This window comes from Rattus rattus, chromosome 1, assembly GCF_011064425.1.
Source record: "Rattus rattus isolate New Zealand chromosome 1, Rrattus_CSIRO_v1, whole genome shotgun sequence".
Lineage (NCBI taxonomy): Eukaryota > Metazoa > Chordata > Mammalia > Rodentia > Muridae > Rattus > Rattus rattus.
Window position 1 is genome coordinate 260143260 of NC_046154.1, and position 18688 is coordinate 260161947.

Below are 18688 nucleotides of genomic sequence, written 5' to 3' on the forward strand. Positions count from 1 at the left end.
TCTCCTCCCGCCTCGTAAATTACGCCGGTCCAGCCTCTGTCCGGCCGTGACCGTGAACGCCAGCGGGAAGAGAGATCAGCAGGCCCGCTGCTGTAGGTGCCGGAAACGCTCCCTGCCAATCAATACCGCTCTCCGCAATCCTTTCCACCACCTCTTTGGGCGTCCCGGAGGGCCAGGTGGGGGCCTCGGGGTGGGGGTGGGGGTGGCTAATGAACCTGTGTCTGTGAGAGTTCGGTTCTCAGTTCCCCCTGTTTACCACTTCCAGTCTACAGTAGCGTTAAGTGATGGGAAAAGTAGCTAGCACACCTGTGAATTGTTTTGCCTGGGACAAGCTGGGGACTTAGCAGCCGACTGAAGACCTTGAAACTTTTCTAGATCCGTCCTGGAGAGGATCCAAAGCTGTTTAGTCTATTTTCCTGCAGGGTAGTCTGCCAAATGCAGGCACTTCAGCCCAACCCAGTGCTCAGGCTGGAGGACTCAGATGAGGGTAGGCTCCAGGCCTTACCAATCATTCTCTCAAACGACACTTCCTTCTTGGTCCCCTAGCTTCCTCTAAGCCTGCCACAGCTCTCTACCCTCGCCTTTAACTCTGTCCTCGGATCCTCTCTGTTGTAGCTCCCACCTCTCAACGCCATCAATTATGAGTTTGGGCACCTTGGTCCCACTATCATCAACCTTGTCTGCTCCTTCAAGTATAGAGACTTAAGACCAGAAAGGGAAGTGGTGGAAGGGTGCGAATAAGTGTCTGGGCCACTGCTTCCCCATAACCTCAGCGGGAGGCACAGCAACTCCAGTCCTGCCTCAAATAAACTACCCCTGCCCAGTGTCCTAGCCTGCCCTTGTCTCTCCTGCCTGGGCTTCTGACTTCTCTGGCTAGGTTTATTCCCTTTTTTTTTTTCAGGGACCCGCAGGGCCTGCTGGGTGTGTGTGTGTGTGTGTGTGTGTGGGAGGGAACCACGAACAAAACAGACAAGAGACGTCCGGGGAGGGCCTGCCAGAAGGCCTGGCGTTGTAAGCGGGACTGTGTCCCAGGCTGCGCCCCCTCTTGCTCCACCAAGGCAAGCTCAGTCTGGGGCTAGCACTCATGTCCTGGCTCCCTAGAAGAAGGAGAGAGCTTGCTCCCTCAGCAGAAGTCTTTTCTTTTTCATTCTCCGGTTCTGGAACCAAATCTTGACCTGCTGATCACTAAGATTCAAGCGGTCCGAGAGTTCCCTCCGACGCTGGCGTGTGATGAACTCGTTGACCAGAAACTCGCCCTCCAGCTCAGCCAGCTGCAACTTCGAATACGGCTTGCGCTTCTTTCGCGAGCGGCTGTGGATCGGGTACCAGGGCGCGCCTGGGTAGAGATGAACCGCAGGGTTGGCTAGAGGATCAGGGGGTGACTGGCTCAGTGCCCTGGGCCCTTTCCCAGACCCTTTTACCCTAGCCCCACACCCAGACCAGGTCACTCCTTTCCCTTCTCATCCTGAAAGCCTTTACCCAGACCAATTTCACCAAACCATCACTCCATCAAGTCCCCCCCCCACACGCTTTTACTCTGTGCCCCAACACTACCTTCCAAAATAGTATACAGATTTTTAATATTCCTATCTCAATTCTTTCAAATTATCACCACCACCACCATCGTCATCATTATTAAAATGTCCTGGCCCTTACAACTTCTGGGACTACAGATCCCATCAGTTAGAAAAGATGTGGGAGGGCGGTGAAAAGTAAATCATTTTGGTTATGTTTCTTAAAGTAAGAACTGTGAGTAACGGAGGCCTCTGGCTAAGCAGAATGAAAGGCACCCTGGAAACTGGGAATGGAATCTCCTTCTCCACCTCTTTACCCTTAGGCTTGGGGAAGTCCCCGTCAGGATCCCGGTTTTCTGGAGCTCCCTGCCCCCTACAGCCACTAGGAAATCTCTCCAGGTCTTTTATGGGGGATATTTACATGTTTATAGGGCTCCCCCCCACACACACACTTCTTTTTAAAAGAAGCCCTAGCTCACCACACATTCTGTCACCCTAGGCAGTTCCAGTTCAGGCCTCCCCTGCCCAAACTAGCAAGACGTCCTGTCAGAGTAAGCCGCACAAGTGGGTTGGGGTCCTTACCGCTGGCTGAGAGCCCGCCGCCTGGGTTCAACGGAGAAACCAGAGAGCCAGGGTCGCCAGCACTGGCGCCCTTATTGCCCTCGTTGAGTAGGGATGAACTGGAGTCAGATTCCAATGACTGACACGAGGGTGGGTCGTGGGGGGGTCCCGTGCTGCCGTCGCCACCGCCGCCGCCCGCTGGGTAGTCGTACTTGAAGCCGAGCGCAGGTGGCCCCGACGGCTCCAGCTGCAGCAGCGCTGCCCCGGGTCCCGCTCCGGGTTCGCGCCCGCGCTCCTCCCGCTTTAGGCCCCCGCCGCCACCCTCAGCGCAGGGCTCTCGGTAGTAACCCTTGCTATCCTCCACGCGAGCCAACTCGCACGTGCGGCCAAAAGGCGGGTTGAGAGACACCGGACTGCCGAGATAGGGCTGCGGGTAGCCATTGCACGGCTCGGCCGACGGCCAGGGCAGCGAGCACACGTTATCGCGGCGTGGGTAGGACAGCGAAGGCAGCCCCGGGAGTTGCGCCCCTGACGCGCGGAAGTTGGGGAAGTAGAAGGTGTCTCCCGTGTGGATATTCACCAGCGGCCCCACAAACCCAGGATTCAGGAGATTATGCTCGCCCATTTCCGCGGGGCCCGACCGGCAGCTTCTACTTTATTGCTATCTGACATTAAACATAGTTAAACCTGCACCAGTCACCCATTGGCCGCCCTACTCACGTGGGCGCTACCGCCAGGGGGAGGGGTGGGGACAACCGAACCCCCCACCCACATTCCCCACACCAACTCTAACTTCCCCCTTCCCCAATCCTGGGTGGGGATGGAGGAACGAAAGGCAGGAACAGATTTATTCGTTGGATTCTGGTTTTTTAAAAATCATATAAAACCTTAACGCAGACGGGGAAGCGATCGCTCGCTCGACACGGGGCGAAACCAAAAAAAAAAAAAAAAAAAGCGCGACGCCAAAAATATCCGCACATACACACCTCTGCACCCTGTACCCCTCCCCAGATGTATTATCTTATCACCAACAGCTGGCCGAGTACAGCCCGTCCCTCTTTAATTAGCTCCTTTATTAACTAAAACCGTTGGAATTTACAATATCTCCCCAATAAATTACTATTAGATATTGTGTCATATAAAGTTTACTGGCTGTTTAAGGAGACGGATGAGCCCTTTGGCTCAGGGTTTATTTACAGTAGAGGCGAAGTGGGGGTGAGAACAGGTTTCCCTGCAGCTATCTCTCAGCCCTGCCAGGGCTGCTGCGTTGTCTCCATGGCATTTTCTTCTTGGGATATGAAAAGATGCTTGAGGTTCTTTCGCTCAAGAAAGGTTTAGGGGGGATTGATGAGTCTATCTCTTCTGTACCCCTAACATCTTAGCCTGCATCGATAGAGGAAGAACTGATGGCAAAGAGAAGAGAGAATGAAGGTGCTCAGTGCAGACCTATTTGCCTGCTCTTGAAAATCTAGGGGCAGCTTGAACTACTTTTCGGCTGTGACTTCTAGGTACTGGGAGCTTCTAAGAATCTCCTGGTCTTTATGACAGGAGACTGTCAGTCCAGTAGAAACTGGCTAGCCTGAAAGATACAGCAAAGGAGATTACCCCACAACCTGCAGGCTGGCCGTGGGGCCGTTATGGAGCAGCTCAGAGGCCAGGGGTGAGTTGCCTTCTGAGGTGGGACAAGAGTGAGGGGGAAACACGGAGAAATATCCGGTCGAAGACTCAGGTTTTTATTTATGATGCCCCTTCCAGAAAAGCCTGGGAACCTAGCGCTGACTGTTGACTATAATGGACATCTGCGGGTCAACATTGGGAATCTCAACTGGGGCACCGGCGGAACAGCTCATCAAGAGAAGAACTAGCTCAAATACATTTTATTAGGGTTATAGCAAAGAGACACTCACCATCTCTCCTTATTTTGAGCCTTAGCTGTCCAAGGTTGAATAAACAGTTTGGCAATGTATACGCGTTAAAAAGATTGTGACGATTTTTATTAGAGTATCGCGCGCATACAGAGAGAGAGAGAGAGAGAGAGAGAGAGAGAGAGAGAGAGAGAGAGAGAGAGAGAGAGAATGAAAGAATTCTGGAAAATAGCCGATAGCTGATGCCACAAAACGCAGACAGAATCGCAGGAGATTCTCATTCCGCTCTTCTCTCTCCCGCCCCTCTCTCCTCTACAGGACTCGGCGGAAAGAAAAGCAGATTCTTCGAATTCCACCGCTCCCGGAGCGATTTCATATCCCAAACCATAGCTGCTCACTCCGACAGAAATGTGTCCCCGCGGGCGCCGCCCTGCCCCGCGCAGCTAGCGGCCCGCAGCTTGGCGCCCGCCCCTTGCCCCGCTTGGCCGGTTCTCCTTCCTCACAGCCCGAGCCTTCCTGGCAGCCTGCTTGGCCCCACCCGCCCCCAGGAGCCCGCCCAGCGCCTGACCCACTCTGGAACCACGGAGGTCGTGCCCCTGGGATGCCAGCCTCTGCAGTCAACCTTCACTCAGAACCAGAAGACTGGGTCTACAGTGCCCCCCACCCCTTTGTGCGTAATTGATTAAGGGCTGTAAGGCTGCAGAGTATCCCTCAGCTACAGATGAAATTTCTGAATTTCATCCATTTCTCCATTTTTCAAGACTCATTGATTGCACATGAGCATCTGGTTTAAAAATTATCTGGGGGTCATTTTGGTCATAAAGATAAAGGCGATGTGATCTCAATATTACAGATTTCAATCAGCACACTACGCTTGGCAGCAAGGTCTACGCCCAAGCTCTCCAGGCCTCGGCGCTCTGCCGCTATTGTTGGTGTGAGGGATGTGAGCTGGCTTTGCCGTCTGCCTTTGTTGAGTGGAGTCTTCTCCCCATTTTAGACTCCCTTCCTACTATGCTAATCTCCGCGAAAAAGGGACCCCGAGAGGAAGGTCTTAGCTTCTCCCCATCTTTCCGCAGCTCAAAAATCTCAGGCCCTGGGCTTTTCTCCCCGCTCTCCGGGGTCAGACCTCTGAGCAGCAGCCACGGGGCGGCAGATGCAGCGCTGGGGGTGGGGTTGGTTGCGCGGAGCGGGAGGGGGGATAAGAACGGCTTGAGGGGGCTTTCTTCTTCAGACGTGGCTTTCTCTCAGCCCGATTTGATCCTGACAAAACCATCACCTTTAGGTTTCAGACTTGGCATACAGACTCACGCATAAACCCCTCTTCCTTCAGTGCAACACATGCTAATTTCTGTCAAAGAGAGCCGCTGACCACCCTTAGCAAAATCCCTGTCTCCAGAGTCCTCCTCTCCAAGAGTGTAAATTTAGCGGTTTTCAGGGCCCCTCTGAGGACCCAGGCAACCTAAGGGTCTAGTTTCCCCGAGCATGGCGATAGCTCTGCATGCCTCTAGGTAACCGGCAGCACAAAGCAACATAGCCGCTGGGTTTCAGGACCGGGCTCGAACAACAACAACAACAACAAAAAACCTCCACTCCCAACCTGGATGCCCGGGACCGGCGGGAGGCTAGGGTGCGAAACTTTGACTCTAAATCCAGTTCCTCAAGAGCTGTTCCCCAAGTGCCGGCTGAGGCTAAGTGAGGGAACCAGGAGGATTCTGGCAGTCCAGGAGATTCTGCTTTTAGTCTGGTTCAATCCACCGGCACTCCATCATCGCAAAAAATCATCACCGTCGGCCGACAGCGAACAAGTGATGCTTCGGAGCTCTCCCGCACATCCATCAAATCGTGAGGCTCGAAGGGGGTGGCATGTCTGCTAGGCCATTGGCTTCCGCCACAGCTGGGCAGACTGAGCTATGCCACGTTCATTAACTCAGGGGTTAATTAAAGCTGAAGGCAAGAATATAGTCCAAGGTTTTTCATGAACACCCAAGAGATTCAGCTAGCCTCCTTCAGGATCGTGTACCTGCAGGATGACCCTCTACCTTCCCACACCTTCTCTGTGCGTCCATTCCTGAAGCTAATCTTCAGTCTTTACAGCAGCAGGGCCCGCCATAAGTTAGTTATAAAATCTCCACAGGCTCTAGTGCCTGTGACGCAGATGCATTTGGACTCTACTGCTAACCCTAAACTGAGAACTATTTGGTTCGATTTTGCCTTCTCTTTGGTGAGCTGATGCCATGAGAACCTGTTCAAGGTCACTGCCTAGTAGTTTTCAGAAAGGGGCTCACTGCATATGCAAATGAGGCAGGCCTGGGCCCCTGTAGGGGTGTAAGCATAGCTCTGTTAAGAAGAAAAATGAAGACTGGGGAGGGTCTCTCTCCATGCACTGTCTGTCCCCCACTCTAAGTCTGGTCCTTTTGGGACCATTCCGGCTTGGGATGGACCTTTTCCACATTCAGACAAGGCTACAGGATGGGGTAGAGGGAGGGTTCTTTCTCCCCTAATTGGACTCTTCACTGGTTCCTCTAGGGGATGGAGTCCATCTGGCTTCCACCATTCCTGCAAGTGACCCCAACCAAAGCATCAAACTGGGAGATTTGCTGCTTTCTAGCAGCTTGGAAGTGGAGACTTGGACTAACCCTAGAAGCTCAAGCGTTTAGGCTCAGGCTCCTCTAGGTTTTCCCTCCAACAAAAGGTCCTAGCTCACTTTTCAATCAGAAAACTGAGGTGGTGATCGTCCCCAGGAGTGAACATTTGGAAGACTCCCCATCATGAGCTACCCCATGAGAGAGAGAGAAAGAGATCTCCCCTTATTTTCTCTGAGGTTTTCCTGTAGTGCTAACAGTTAAATAACAGTTAAAGACTGCCAATTCGGACATTTTCCCCCTCCACCAGCAGAGGATCTCCTCGCCTAGTGAATTACTGAGTGTCAGGAAAGGTGTAGGGACCAGTTTAAAAAAAAAAAAAAAAAGAAAAACATGCTTATAAATGCCACACCCACCGCTACTGTAAAGGCGGGGGTGGGGGGTGGGGGGTGGGGGAACCTCAGGCCTGCTCTCACGCACCTCAAAGCTGGGTTGAGGAGAGGATGGGAGTACTGCTCCGAGTACCCTCTCTCCTTAGGCTGGCCTTTTGTCCACGATAGGATAGTGTCCACTGGCTAGGCCCAGTCCTGCAAAGGACAGAGATATCCTTAGGTTCTGCCAAACGCAGCTGCGCAGTTGTTTCCAAAAACCCAGCGTCCCAGTACCAGTTCTGAGATTGGGGTACGTTTCAGATTAGAGAATTAAGCACAGGAGGTTGTTGGAGGGGGTGAGAAAATGTTCTGTTACTACCCCCCCCCACACACACACACTCGCTGGCCTAGGAGCCCAGGGATCCACTTACCGTTGGAGACTGAAGAGGCTCAGAAGGGCGAGGGGTAGAGGTTATCAGCCTCTAGAAACCTTCTGAATCTCCCCCACACTGCAAGGCTTCCCAGGGGCTCCCAAGGTATCTGAGGGGCGGGGCTCAGGAGGCGGAGGGAGCAAGTCAGCTGCAGGCGAGCAGGAGCTGAGTTACCAGAACCTCTCTGGAGAGGCTGCCTTTTATGGGCGTTATTAGCGCCCCTGTCTAGACTGGAGACGACACCTCCTCTGTGTGTAAACAGAGGCGGAGGGCTCCGGCGGGAAGAGGGATGGCGTGTCTAGGGGGCAAGCGGCCCTCCCTTTTTTCTGGCCACCGGAAGATCAAGGCCTTTTCCACCCTCCCCCCCTTTCCCGGTAATCCTGTGATGTCAAGGTCAGAAAGACCTAGTCACGGTCAAGGCTAAAAGAGGAAGAGTCTGGTTGGTTGTGAAAAAGCTCTGGTCCCCTCCTTCTTCTCCTCCCCCTCCCAGAAGCCCTTCGGTCCCCAGGGTCCCTCAACTCTCCACTACGGTGCATCTGACACACATCTGCTCTTGGAGTTTTCTTGAAGGTGGGCTCTGATGCCAGGACTCAGGCGGGTTCTGAGTGGAAGAATTCTCATTTGAACGTGATGGATACGCAGAGGGGGCTGTTACAAGAATCCCAGCCCCAGTAAAAGGGTCTTTTACAGAGATGACATTGCTATGCATCTACACGGGGTTTTAGCTCATCACTTCACCCCGGTCCCCACTGATGACTTATGCAAGTGGATCAAACTCAGAAGATGGTCTCCCAAGCAGTCATGGAAGGATCTGCTGAGAGAGTTGCTGGCCTTGTTCTCTAAGGTGGGTTCCTGACTCTGGGACTTTTGCTGGGAAAGGACCATTGTTTTAGCCCTAGATGGGAATAATGAAGGGAGAGAAGGTCTTTTCTCTTCTAACACCGAAAGACTCGACCCAACTGTACCTGGCATCACAGCAAAGTGACCCTCAAAGGAGAGTACTATGAAACCTCAGTAGTCCTAGGGCCTGGGGGGCTTTGAAAAGCTGAGAGTGCCATGAAATTATAAGAACTGGACCTTCTGTTCCCAAGGAGGAAACCTCTGTGTTCACAGCCCTTTGCTGCCACGCTCTGGTGCCCTTATGTTAGCCTGCACCACCTACTCCAACTAGAATCTTAGGAGACTGTCTTTGAAGAGGAAGCTTTGCTTTAATAGGTCTAAATAAAGACAAAATTACTCTACAGCTTGAGATGAGTGTGCTAACAGCAACAACAACAACAATAGCAACAACAACCACACACACAGAGCAGGAGGACAGTCTCCACTGCTCAAGGGCATGGGGGCATATCCCCCAAGAGAGTGTTACCTCTTTAAAGAAGGAAAGAACCAAGGAAAGAATAAATTTTCCATTGTTGCTTCCCCAGAACACAAGATCACAGAGTTTTATACAATATTTATATACTCTGATTAGAGGCGCATCTCCGAGGTGTGATACTCCTCAAAAAAAAAAAAAAAAACCAATCTGATATATTTGGTTGAGTGTTTGAAAATACGAAGAACCCTGGACACACAGGGGCACACTGGCCACATAGACACACAGAATGCCTGCAATTCTGGCTTGCCTTCCCAGCACCCTAGTGTGTCCTTAGGAGCCCACACAAGGCTTTTTTTTTTTTTCTTTTCATCCCTGTCTAGGAGCTTAGGAGGGTCCCTTCCTCATAGAAAGACTATTTTTCCAAATGAAAGGGTCATCTGGTTCTGTTGCCTAGCTGGATCCTCAACTTCTATCAATCAACTAGGGTTAGGGTTAGGGTTATGGTAGAGCCGGACTTCAGGTGTGCCACCTTACCAGCTAAGACTTGACCCTTTGATTAAGTGTGGTTTGTGTGCACATGTAGAGGGCTCTCTGGGACATAAAATTATCTTGAACTCTTCAGCTTGCATTGTGTCTACAAAGTTTTTGTTATAGGAGGACCTGGATGACTGCAGTGACTAAGAGATTTGAAGAACCTACTGGAAAATTCCTAAGTTTCCTCTCCCTTTGAATCCTTTCTCTGTATAAACAACTTTTTTTTCCTTAGGAGAGGTCTGGGGGCTTTTGAAAAGAGATTGGGTTTGTTGGTGGGGAGAGAAAGGGACATAAAATTAATAGTGACTCTTGTTTCTATGGGATTCGCCTATTCCCTTTCAAATCTTCCCTGCCCGGTATGTGGTTCTCTATACTCAGTGTAGAATGAGACTAGCAGTTGCTTCAGTAGTATAGACTCCATGGAGGGTGAATTCTTCAAGTTCTTTGTCTCTCTCAGATGTGTGTGTGTGTGTGTGTGTGTGTGTGTGTGTGTGTGTGTGTGTTTCCCCCACAAAAAAAATTATTAACATTAAAACTTAAAAGCTTCAGTCCCATCAGGCAAAGGGAGCCGGAAAGACAAACTCCGATTTCCAACCTGATGCCTCCAGTCTTTCTGCGTCTCAGGAGAGGGAAAAAAAAATCATATATAGATAAAAATTGCTGCAGTAAAGATTTAATCTGAGATAACATTGTTTTAGGCTATATTGCTTTTTAAAAGTCTCTTAACCTGACAACTTAACGATCTCATTAACTCGACCAGATAGGGAGATAGGCACAGATGCGACAAGGAAAACAAATTAGTGGCACCATCTACAGACTCCAGACCTCCTGGAAGACAAGGGTTCTTAGGAATTCTAGAGAAATAAAAATGGAACTGGCCTGACAAATTGGAGGCTCAAGGGATCCTGGCATTCAGACCTCTCTGTTTAAGTCGACGGGACAAAGAAATGAGTACAGCCTGGAAAAGCTGAGCTCTAAGCTGCTTCTGTCAAACTGTGCTAAGACCACTTCAATCCTAACCCCAGGCCTGAACTGGCTGTGGACCCCAGGGGAAGTAGGACGACAGGAGCCTAAGGTGAGTACCTATCACCTCTACTATTGCTATCATTGTTCCAGTCATCTCTCAGCCAAGATGCTACCCCTCGAATACCTTAGAACCAGACCCCCCCATCGTTAGCAAGCCCAAGAGCTCTGCCACCAGTCTACTCACAAGTCATTAAGCAGTGAACTTTTCTCACTTACCCACTTTCAGGCTTTTTCAGCTGAGATCACGCCTTTCCCTCTCCCAACATAAATTCATCTAAGTTGGGTATTAAGGATGGGGAGTTCTCTTATCTAAATAGAACAGGCAACACAAATGCCTGCAAACTTTACTGGAGAGAAATAAGAGTTGGGGACCCAGTGTTGCAGGTGATGTTTATATTCCCTGGCCCTTTCTGACTGGATTGGGCTATAGTAGCCTGCCCTGAAGAGCCAGCAAAGAAAGGCTTCAGAAGGAACCCGTGCAATAAAATCAAGGCCAAAAACAAAAGGATATTTTATTTTAAAAACGAGTTTGTGGGTTTTTTTCTTCTTCTTTGCATTCAATACATTGTCATTCGGACATCACAATACTATATACAGATACACAACATTTAAAAAAAAGAAGAGCCTATTTCAGATGGACATTTCAAAAGAACACTGTTTTGTAATGAGCCAGTGGGAAGGGAAGAGGTGAGGGGACCCCCACAGCACCAAGTTGGCTTTTTGAGGAGGGAGAAATTAGGCAGCGGCTACATTTAGCTGGTTTACCCAGGACCCATGATTTCACCCCTCCTTGATCAGCTCCTCAAGCTAGGCTTAGGAAATCAGTGAAAAATGAAAGCGTATGGTCTCTCTTCTCCACTATCTGCTGTTGCTCATGTAGAGATATGACTGAAGATCTTCTGGGGAACCCACCCTCTATCTCCTTTAAAGAAGTTTATAAAAAGTTCTGATTTTTACGCCTGGCCTAATTCCCAACCTCTCCACGAAAGAGAAAGAGACAGGAGCCACATTTAGCATTGGTGGCTGGAGTTGTTCTGACCTCCTTGGATTTTCCACAGGACTAAGAGTGCAACGCAGAGGAGGCAGTGGGGTCAAAGGCACCTCCCGAGAATCATTTCTGGGTTAGGATGTGGCTAGGGGCTGCACCAACTCCAGCTTATGTTGAGACAGACAGAAAAAGAAAGAGAGAGAGAGGGAGAGGGAGGGAGAGAGAGAGAGAAGAAAGAAAGAAAGAAAGAAAGAAAGAAAGAAAGAAAGAAAGAAAGAAAGAAAGAAAGAAAGAAATCAAATCTACAAACTCCGAGAACAGTTTAGTTTGAATTACATTACACTGCCAGGCCCTAAGGATTAGCATCAATATTAACACGACTTTTAAAAGATGCACAGAAAAATCAATCGTAACTGGGGAAACCTTGCCTATGGAGTCCAGGAATGAGAGTAAAAAGGGGGAACAGGAAAGAAAGAAAGAGCTCCCCAGATCCTGTGCCCATGCACCCCGGAAGGAGGGTCTTTCATAAGAGACACAGGAAGAGGCAAGAATTGAGTAATTTGGAATCCCCCAGTCCTGCTTTGGTAGGAATGACTGGGCTATCCTGGCCACTTGGCTTTCTAGTGGGACAAGCCACCAAGGCCAGGGGGGTTAGAGACAGTCTTCCTCTCGCACCCCGTTCGAACCCACCTCTACAGCTGCGGGTGCTGAGTGGGTGCCGACTGGCGGGGGGTGGGCGGTGAGATTAGGGGTGGGATGGAACTAGGGTAAGGCAGAGCTGTTCCTCTTTCTCGGTAGGATTAAATAGTGGTCTGCGCCGGTGCAGCGTCCTTCGGGTGAATTCTGTTATGGTACAAAGCACTGACATAAATAGTCGGGGCAGGAGGGCAGGCGAAAGGAAGGTCAGGTGGAGTGGAGATGAGGCGCTTTCGATTTGCTGACCACCTTCTTCTCTTTCACACGCCGGTTCTGGAACCAGATGGTGACCTGGCGCTCCGAGAGGTTCGTGGTAGCTGAGATGCGCCGGCGCTTCTCTTTGGTGATGAATTTGCTGGCTGCGTACTCCTTCTCTAGCTCCTTCAGCTGCACCTTGGTGTAGGGCACGCGCTTCTTGCGCCCGCGCCGGTAGCTGCTCACTTCAGGCTGTAGAGGAACCACGTCTAGAGGGAGAGAGAAGGCGTGCAGGAGCAAGTGAGGTGGGCGGCTAAGGGATGCATGCGAGGCAGCCTGTCGTTCCCGCAGGGGTCTCAACCTGGCCGGCAGACTGTACTGCTAGATGAGACACCCTAATTCTAAGTACCCCCCCCCCGCTGTTAGTAAGGCCACAGAGAAGATGAGGCCACTGGGGTACTCGCCACTTTTTGGGTACAAACTTTAAGGGAAGGGGCTCAAAAACCTCAGCAATCAAGATAATATGTTAAGGCACTTGTTCTAAAAAGAAAATCAAAACAACGCAAAAAAAAATCCACGATAAAAAAAATCATTAAAAAAACTAAAAAGAGAATCTGTATTATTCATTTATTTCTCCTTTCGTCTCAGTCTCCACCATGGCTCTGCACAACACCCTTTATTAGAAACCTTGGACCCTTAAATCCTACGCTCCCCGTCCTCCCCCTGCCTGCCAGGAGTGCTGGTATTTAGAAAAACTCCTTCATTCTGCAGTTAGCACAACAGGGTTCCTACACCCTGTAATCTCCCCTTTGTCAGGGGAAGGACTTACTTAAGTTTGAGGAGTGCCTAGCAATCAGGGTGTCAGCTACAAGGGTGCTGACCGTCAAGTGGGCCCTTCAGCCTGAAGGTGCCCAGGCACATGGATGAGTCTAGCCTTGCACTATGGGTCTGATTTGCCAACATAGAGAAAAAATTATCAGTTGAAGCCAAACTGCTTGGGGGATCAGTCACTCCATCACCCAAGGAGGAAGGTCCTGGCTCAATGTAAGGAAATCGGATCCCCATAAGAGGAGATCCATACCTGGGTTCCACCAAAAGGAAAAAAAAAATTCTGTTCCAATCTTTCTATTTTTGTTCTTCGAAAGCTGAAAGAAATCTTCTACACCCCAGCTATGTTAAGCTCTACCCTTGCCATTTCAGCCGCCACTTGTCCAGTTTCTTCAGGCTTAGAGCATCTCACAGGAATTCAAAATAGCATGGCATTCCCCATCTGCACTCTTGGCAGTGAAAGGCCATAGTGCCAGGATGAGGGAGAGCATGTGAATTTCAGCCATTATTGCTTTCTATGTCATCGCTGGACTTCAGGTAGACTCTAATAAGGACTGAGTGTCTGAGTTCTCTTCTTCATTCTTATGTTTCTTTGGAAGTATTAGACATGGCCCCAGCAAGCAAGCAGAGAATCTGTTGAAGTGTTTCTTTATACCCTACCCTAGAAGCATCTTCCCTACACTACACTGCCATTCCCAGTGAACCTGACTCTCTCTCTCTCTCATTCTCTCTCTCTCTCTCTCTCTCTCTCTCTCTCTCTCTCTCTGAGAACCATGGCCCACTAAACAGGGAGGGGATGTGGGAGGGAGATTGCAATAGAATACAGATAGAAATAAAGTACCCAGGAAGAAAATGGAAAGGGGTTCCAGTGGCTCAGGCTGCCCTCCTGGTGACAATTTCTCAGGAAAATTATCTATCCAACTAGTCAATGTTTCTCTGACACCCAAGATTTTTTTTAATCCAGAAAAAAACAAAAACAAACAAAAACAAAACCCAGCCACTTTAGTCTAGTAGATAGGATCTGTCAAGTTAAAAAGTTTTTTTTTCTGGTCCAAGACAAAGTTTTAAATAACTCATCTTCAATTTGTTTTACTCTTATAGATGGAACTAAATATAGTAGTGATATAGTGAGCTCCTCCCTTCGCCAGAATGTTTCTTCAGTTGTATTTTATTAAACGAATTTTACAAGATTAGAAACCAGAGGCTCATAGCAGGGAAGTGACTTAAATGATAGAGCTGGAATCTAGACTCTCTGACTCTTCACATCAAGTCAGAGTAATGGTCGAAAGAGAAAGGGACCTCCTAGTACATCCCCTTTGTTGAAGGGCAAACTGAAGATATGGGTGAGTTTCAGTTTTGAATGAACCAGTTAACTCTTCCTAATTTTTAAAAACTTTACTTTCTGTAGCTCCTTAAACATAAACTCTAAATTTCTAATGAAATTTAATCAAAACAACCCTAAAAATTCTGGTTAAAAGCTCTAAGCTGGTCATTTTTTTCCCCCTCCCTCCATTGGATGTCAAGGATTGACTCCACCAAGGTTTTCTTGGGTCAAACTGAACAGCAGGTTGTTTTGAGCTCCTGGAGCAATAGCTCCTGTCTCTGCTTCTCAAAGGAGCACCTTCCATTGTCTGCTGTTTTGGCTAGAAAGGAAGTGGGCTTCACAGACCGGAGAGCAGCTGGTAGCTTAGACTTGGAGGAGCATCTACCCTACCTAGGGTGTGGACTTGGCTATTAGTATCCCAGTGTTCCCTTCCCTAGTGCCCCCACCCCCAGATCACCTACACTAACCAGTTTGTACCTGGGAATCTAATCAGTGTCTGTGAGAGGCAAAGATGGGTGAAAACAATTTCCTGCCAGTCTTTGTTTTGGGATAGAGGCTTCTGTTCTGGGAGCTCCAAAGCCTGCCTATTTCATTAGTAGGCTCTGGGATTGAAGGACTATCTGTTCAGCTAGTGGCTCTTTCCAATCCAAATTCAAAGACTGTCAATATAGACTTCTAGCATGGGCTCCAAAAACCCACTGTTTTTTGTTTGTTTGTTCTGTCCTATCATCCATTTGTTTATCTATCTCAGAACTGTCTTTTCCTTCCTCCTTCTGATCCTCTCCTAGATTTCTGCCCTTCTTGGTGAAAAAGGAAAGGTGGCTAGACTCACCACAGTGTGTGTGTGTGTGTGTGTGTGTGTGTGTGTGTGTGTGTGTGTGTGTGTGTGTGTGAGAGAGAGAGAGAGAGAGAGAGAGAGAGAGAGAGAGAGAGAGAGAGAGAGAGAGAGAGAACAGTGTGAATCAGGGGTCTGTATAATTGGGAGAGAGAAGCCACAACTCCTCACAGCTCTAATTATCTAGATCTTTTTGAACAATTGCCTCCGTCTCCCACACCAGCCCAGACTATCATAGGTAAGGTTTCTCAGAGCCAGAGGCAGTGAAGAGAGACAGTGGTGTTTATGGCTAGATGTTGCCGAACAAACCACAATTGCATAGACAGAGTTATCTGAAAAATCTCACTGCTTCTAAAAGACCTGTGTGGGTAGGAAGACGGAGGGTGTCTGAAGATAATTTCTTTTTCATCTGCCTCCCTCCTGGTCCTCTTCAGGCACTGAGATGCACTAGCTAGGATCTATTTCTATATGGAGAGCATGAGCTCCGAGCAGTGGAAGCACACTGGGTTTATATACACTTCTGCGCTGTAATTTGCGAGTGTATTAAATCTCAATTGGGTTGTATGTTTTTTTTTTTTATTTCAACGATATGGAAGCGTTTATTTTTAGCAGGGTGTTTTTTGTGTTGTTCTTGTTTCTGGGAATCTTTAAGATGTTTATTTGCTCAAAGATAATTCTGAGCTTCCCTTCAACCCACCACACAACCCACATGCCTATACAGGAAAGCCACAGCAGCTCATTTAGATACACTCTTGATTCCAAAGACATTGCTTTTTGCTCTAGGCCTGAGCTCTTACCTACAGCGAGCAGAGTGAACACCAGATTCCGAGTCCATTGGCCCTCCTTCAGTGACCCACTACTCCAAGGATTCCTGCTGGACCTTCATTCAAGAAGCTTTCTGTTTTATTAGCTAGAGAAGTGAGGGGCAGCCTAGTTTCTATAAGTTTATTATAGAATGCCTACATATGAACAACCTACCTTATAGAAATGTATCAGTCTGTGCTTCACATGAATTAAATTGTATGGTATAAAAAAATCTTATAGTCAATGTAGAGAAGGTGGTGTATGATACCATTGTACCACAACCATGTCTTCAATCCTGGCAGTAAGAAATGGAGTGCCTCGTGTGGGTTTAGCTCTGGTACTGACTTGTGTTATATCAAGTGATCTTGTGCTGCTTGTCAGAATGTTTTTGCTATATTCTGTAATATCAGTCTTCTCCATCTACCTCTCCACCCAACTCCGGATGTAGGGGAATTTCAGGCCCACTCTAAAGAGGTCTTTGGGTTGATCCTTTTCAAAGAAAAAACCCCAGGCCTGGCATGGGAGGCTAGGGGGCTTCTTCTGGGCATAGTGGGGAGCTATCTTAGGCTTCTCTGGACTCCTAAGGATCTTTGGAGCCATCAGAAGAGAGGACTGTCTCCCACTGAGCTCTGTTCAGGGAGGGTAGACCCAAATGCTGGCTTCTCTAGACCCTCAAATCCTTATTTCTCAGATCAGAGTGGGACCTTGAGCTTCTGATGCAGTTTTGGGAAATCTGGGCTGGTCTTTCTCCTCTGGGGAGAGGGGAGTGTATGGAATTTAGAGACAGCCACAGAGGAACGACACAAGAGTGTTCTCTTCTTGCATACACAGCCAGACAAGAGTGGTCTGGACCCTGGACCACACAGCTCAGGCCTGCCTCTCCCACCTCTGGTTTTAGAACTCCCTTTTTCTGTCTGGAATGACAGTAACTAACTCTTACTTGAGGGACTTGGCAGTGGATTCACAGGATTAAAACTGTGGACCAGAGCAGAAAAAAAAATTGCATCCCAGGAGAGGATTCAAATCTCACGCATTCCCTCTACAAAGATTTTTAGCTCTTCTGCGCTCTTATAAAACATCCATGGTTAAATTTAAAAAGAAAAGATAAACACTGTACACCGCTACAGGCTCTGGCGAATTAGATCCCCATTTTAATGCTATAGTATCTGGTGGCTGACAAATCCTGAAGACTCGGGCAAGGTAAAGATACTTATTTCTCCCCACATCCCAACTATCCACTGGGTTGAGGGTAATGGACTAAGTTCCAATGCACCAGAGGCCCAACCCCAACCCATTCCTGACTGGAAGCGGATTTAGGAGCCAGGGTCCCTGCATGAGGCTGGAGCGGGCTGGGGGAGGAGGAGGCGAGCTCTCGACCGGAGCCGAGCCGAGCCGGCGCTCGGGCGCCTCTGATTGCTTCACTCTGGACCCGGCAGCTCCGGGGAACGTGTCGGAGCAGATTTCTTCCCCAGCGCATTCCTCAGCATAGCTCGCCCGGCCGGCTCCATCGACAGCCTAGCCGAGCCGGCGCGCCGGGGCCAGACGGCGGGGGTGGCTAAGGCGCGGAGCCGCGGGGCAGGCGGGGCGGGGAGGGGTCCCTGGCGGCGGCGGCGGCGGCTGTGGCGGCGCCGCTCAAGCCCCTTCCTTACCTGGGAAGGGAGACTTCCAGAGGTGGGCGGACTGCGACTGCTCCTTGGAGCAGTACACCTGACTGTCCCAGCCATTGGAAAGAGCCCAGTGCTGGTAGCCTTCAACAGGGATGAGCGCGTCGTGACGCGGCTCCGGGTGCCCGCTGATCCCGGGCACCACCGACACGTCCAGGTAGCCGGGCATTGCCTGGTAGGAGCTGGCGAAGCTGGGGTAGAAGGCGAACTCCTTAGCCCTAGAGGACAGGTCGTCACCAGGCAGGGCGCCCGACGGCTCTGGGTACTTGTCTCCCGGATGGTAGGAGCAAGGCTTCTGCTGCAGGTTCACGTTGTGCGACAGGCGGCAGCCGTAGTAGCTGCCCCCAAATGGGTAACCGTAGCCCAGGGTGGCGCTGGACGAGGTGGGGGGCGCCGGCGGTGGGGCGCATTGGCGCGCCGCCTCCGGGGCTGGGATGTCCGTGTAGACGGCGCCCTGAGGGGCACCCAGAGGAGCCGGCGGGCGGGCCAACACGGGGTGCGGGAGCAGGTCGCGGCAGTGGCTGGCCGGGCAGCTGCCGCCCAGACCGTCCATGCTCGGGCTTTGCCGGGGCTCGCCCGCTGCAGCCGCCCCTGCGCCGCCCGCGCCGCCGCCTCCCCGCCGCCGCCGCTGCTGCTCTCCGCCGCGCTGTCCTCATAGACGTACATAAGGCTCTCCGGCCAGCGCGGGTGCAGGAGCAGCGAAGTCGTCATGACATGATCTGCTCCAGCTTTTTAAAAACTCCACTTGCCAGAGGCAGCGAGCTAGGGAGACACCTCGCTCCCTTTTTCCCTCCCCCATCCCTCCTCCCTTCTTTCTCCACCCCTCCCCTCCTCCTTCCCTCCCCCTCGGTGCTTCCCCCTCCCTAGCCGCATTCCCACTACGCATGCGGACACACTTCATTAAGAAATCCGGCGGCTCCCGCCCTCCTCTGCACAGCACTCCCCTGGTTCCCACGTGACCACAGCCGCAGCACGTGACGCTAGGCCTGGGTCTCCTGGGGTTTCCTCCCCGGGAGATGGGGCGGGGCAGAAAGAAATGAGGACTTTGTTGATTGGCTCTCTGGAAAGGAAAAGGAGGAGAGAGTTGGGAGATTTAAAGGGACGGGGCAACGCCCCCTAGGCAATTCTTGTTAGGGGAGGGGGGCAGAGAGGCTT

At 50.4% G+C, this 18688-nt stretch overlaps 2 protein-coding genes across 2 annotated transcripts; both read right to left on the reverse strand.

Moving 5' to 3' along the window:
• Nucleotides 1–1097: 1097 nt before the first annotated feature.
• On the reverse strand, nucleotides 1098–2700 carry Hoxc12 (homeobox C12). Its single transcript, XM_032890926.1, has 2 exons — nucleotides 2097–2700; nucleotides 1098–1336 (listed from the first exon to the last, which is right to left on the reverse strand). Exons 1-2 carry the CDS (start codon nucleotides 2698–2700, stop codon nucleotides 1098–1100), a joined length of 843 nt encoding a protein of 280 aa, XP_032746817.1.
• Nucleotides 2701–12090: 9390 nt separating this feature from the next.
• Nucleotides 12091–18244, reverse strand: Hoxc13 (homeobox C13). Its single transcript, XM_032890927.1, is given in 3 exon segments — nucleotides 12091–12347; nucleotides 17519–18151; nucleotides 18154–18244. Coding segments are annotated over 3 exon segments (981 nt in total).
• Between the last annotated feature and the right edge of the window lie 444 nt (nucleotides 18245–18688).

Excerpts from the sequence above, each read along its gene's own strand:
- Hoxc12 (XM_032890926.1), bottom strand. The coding sequence starts at position 2,700 with ATGGGCGAGCATAATCTCCTGAATCCTGGGTTTGTGGGGCCGCTGGTG. Across the intron at positions 1,337-2,096 it reads CGGCGGGCTCTCAGCCAGCG|GCGCGCCCTGGTACCCGATC; the intron begins GTAAGGACCCCA and ends ATCTCTACCCAG.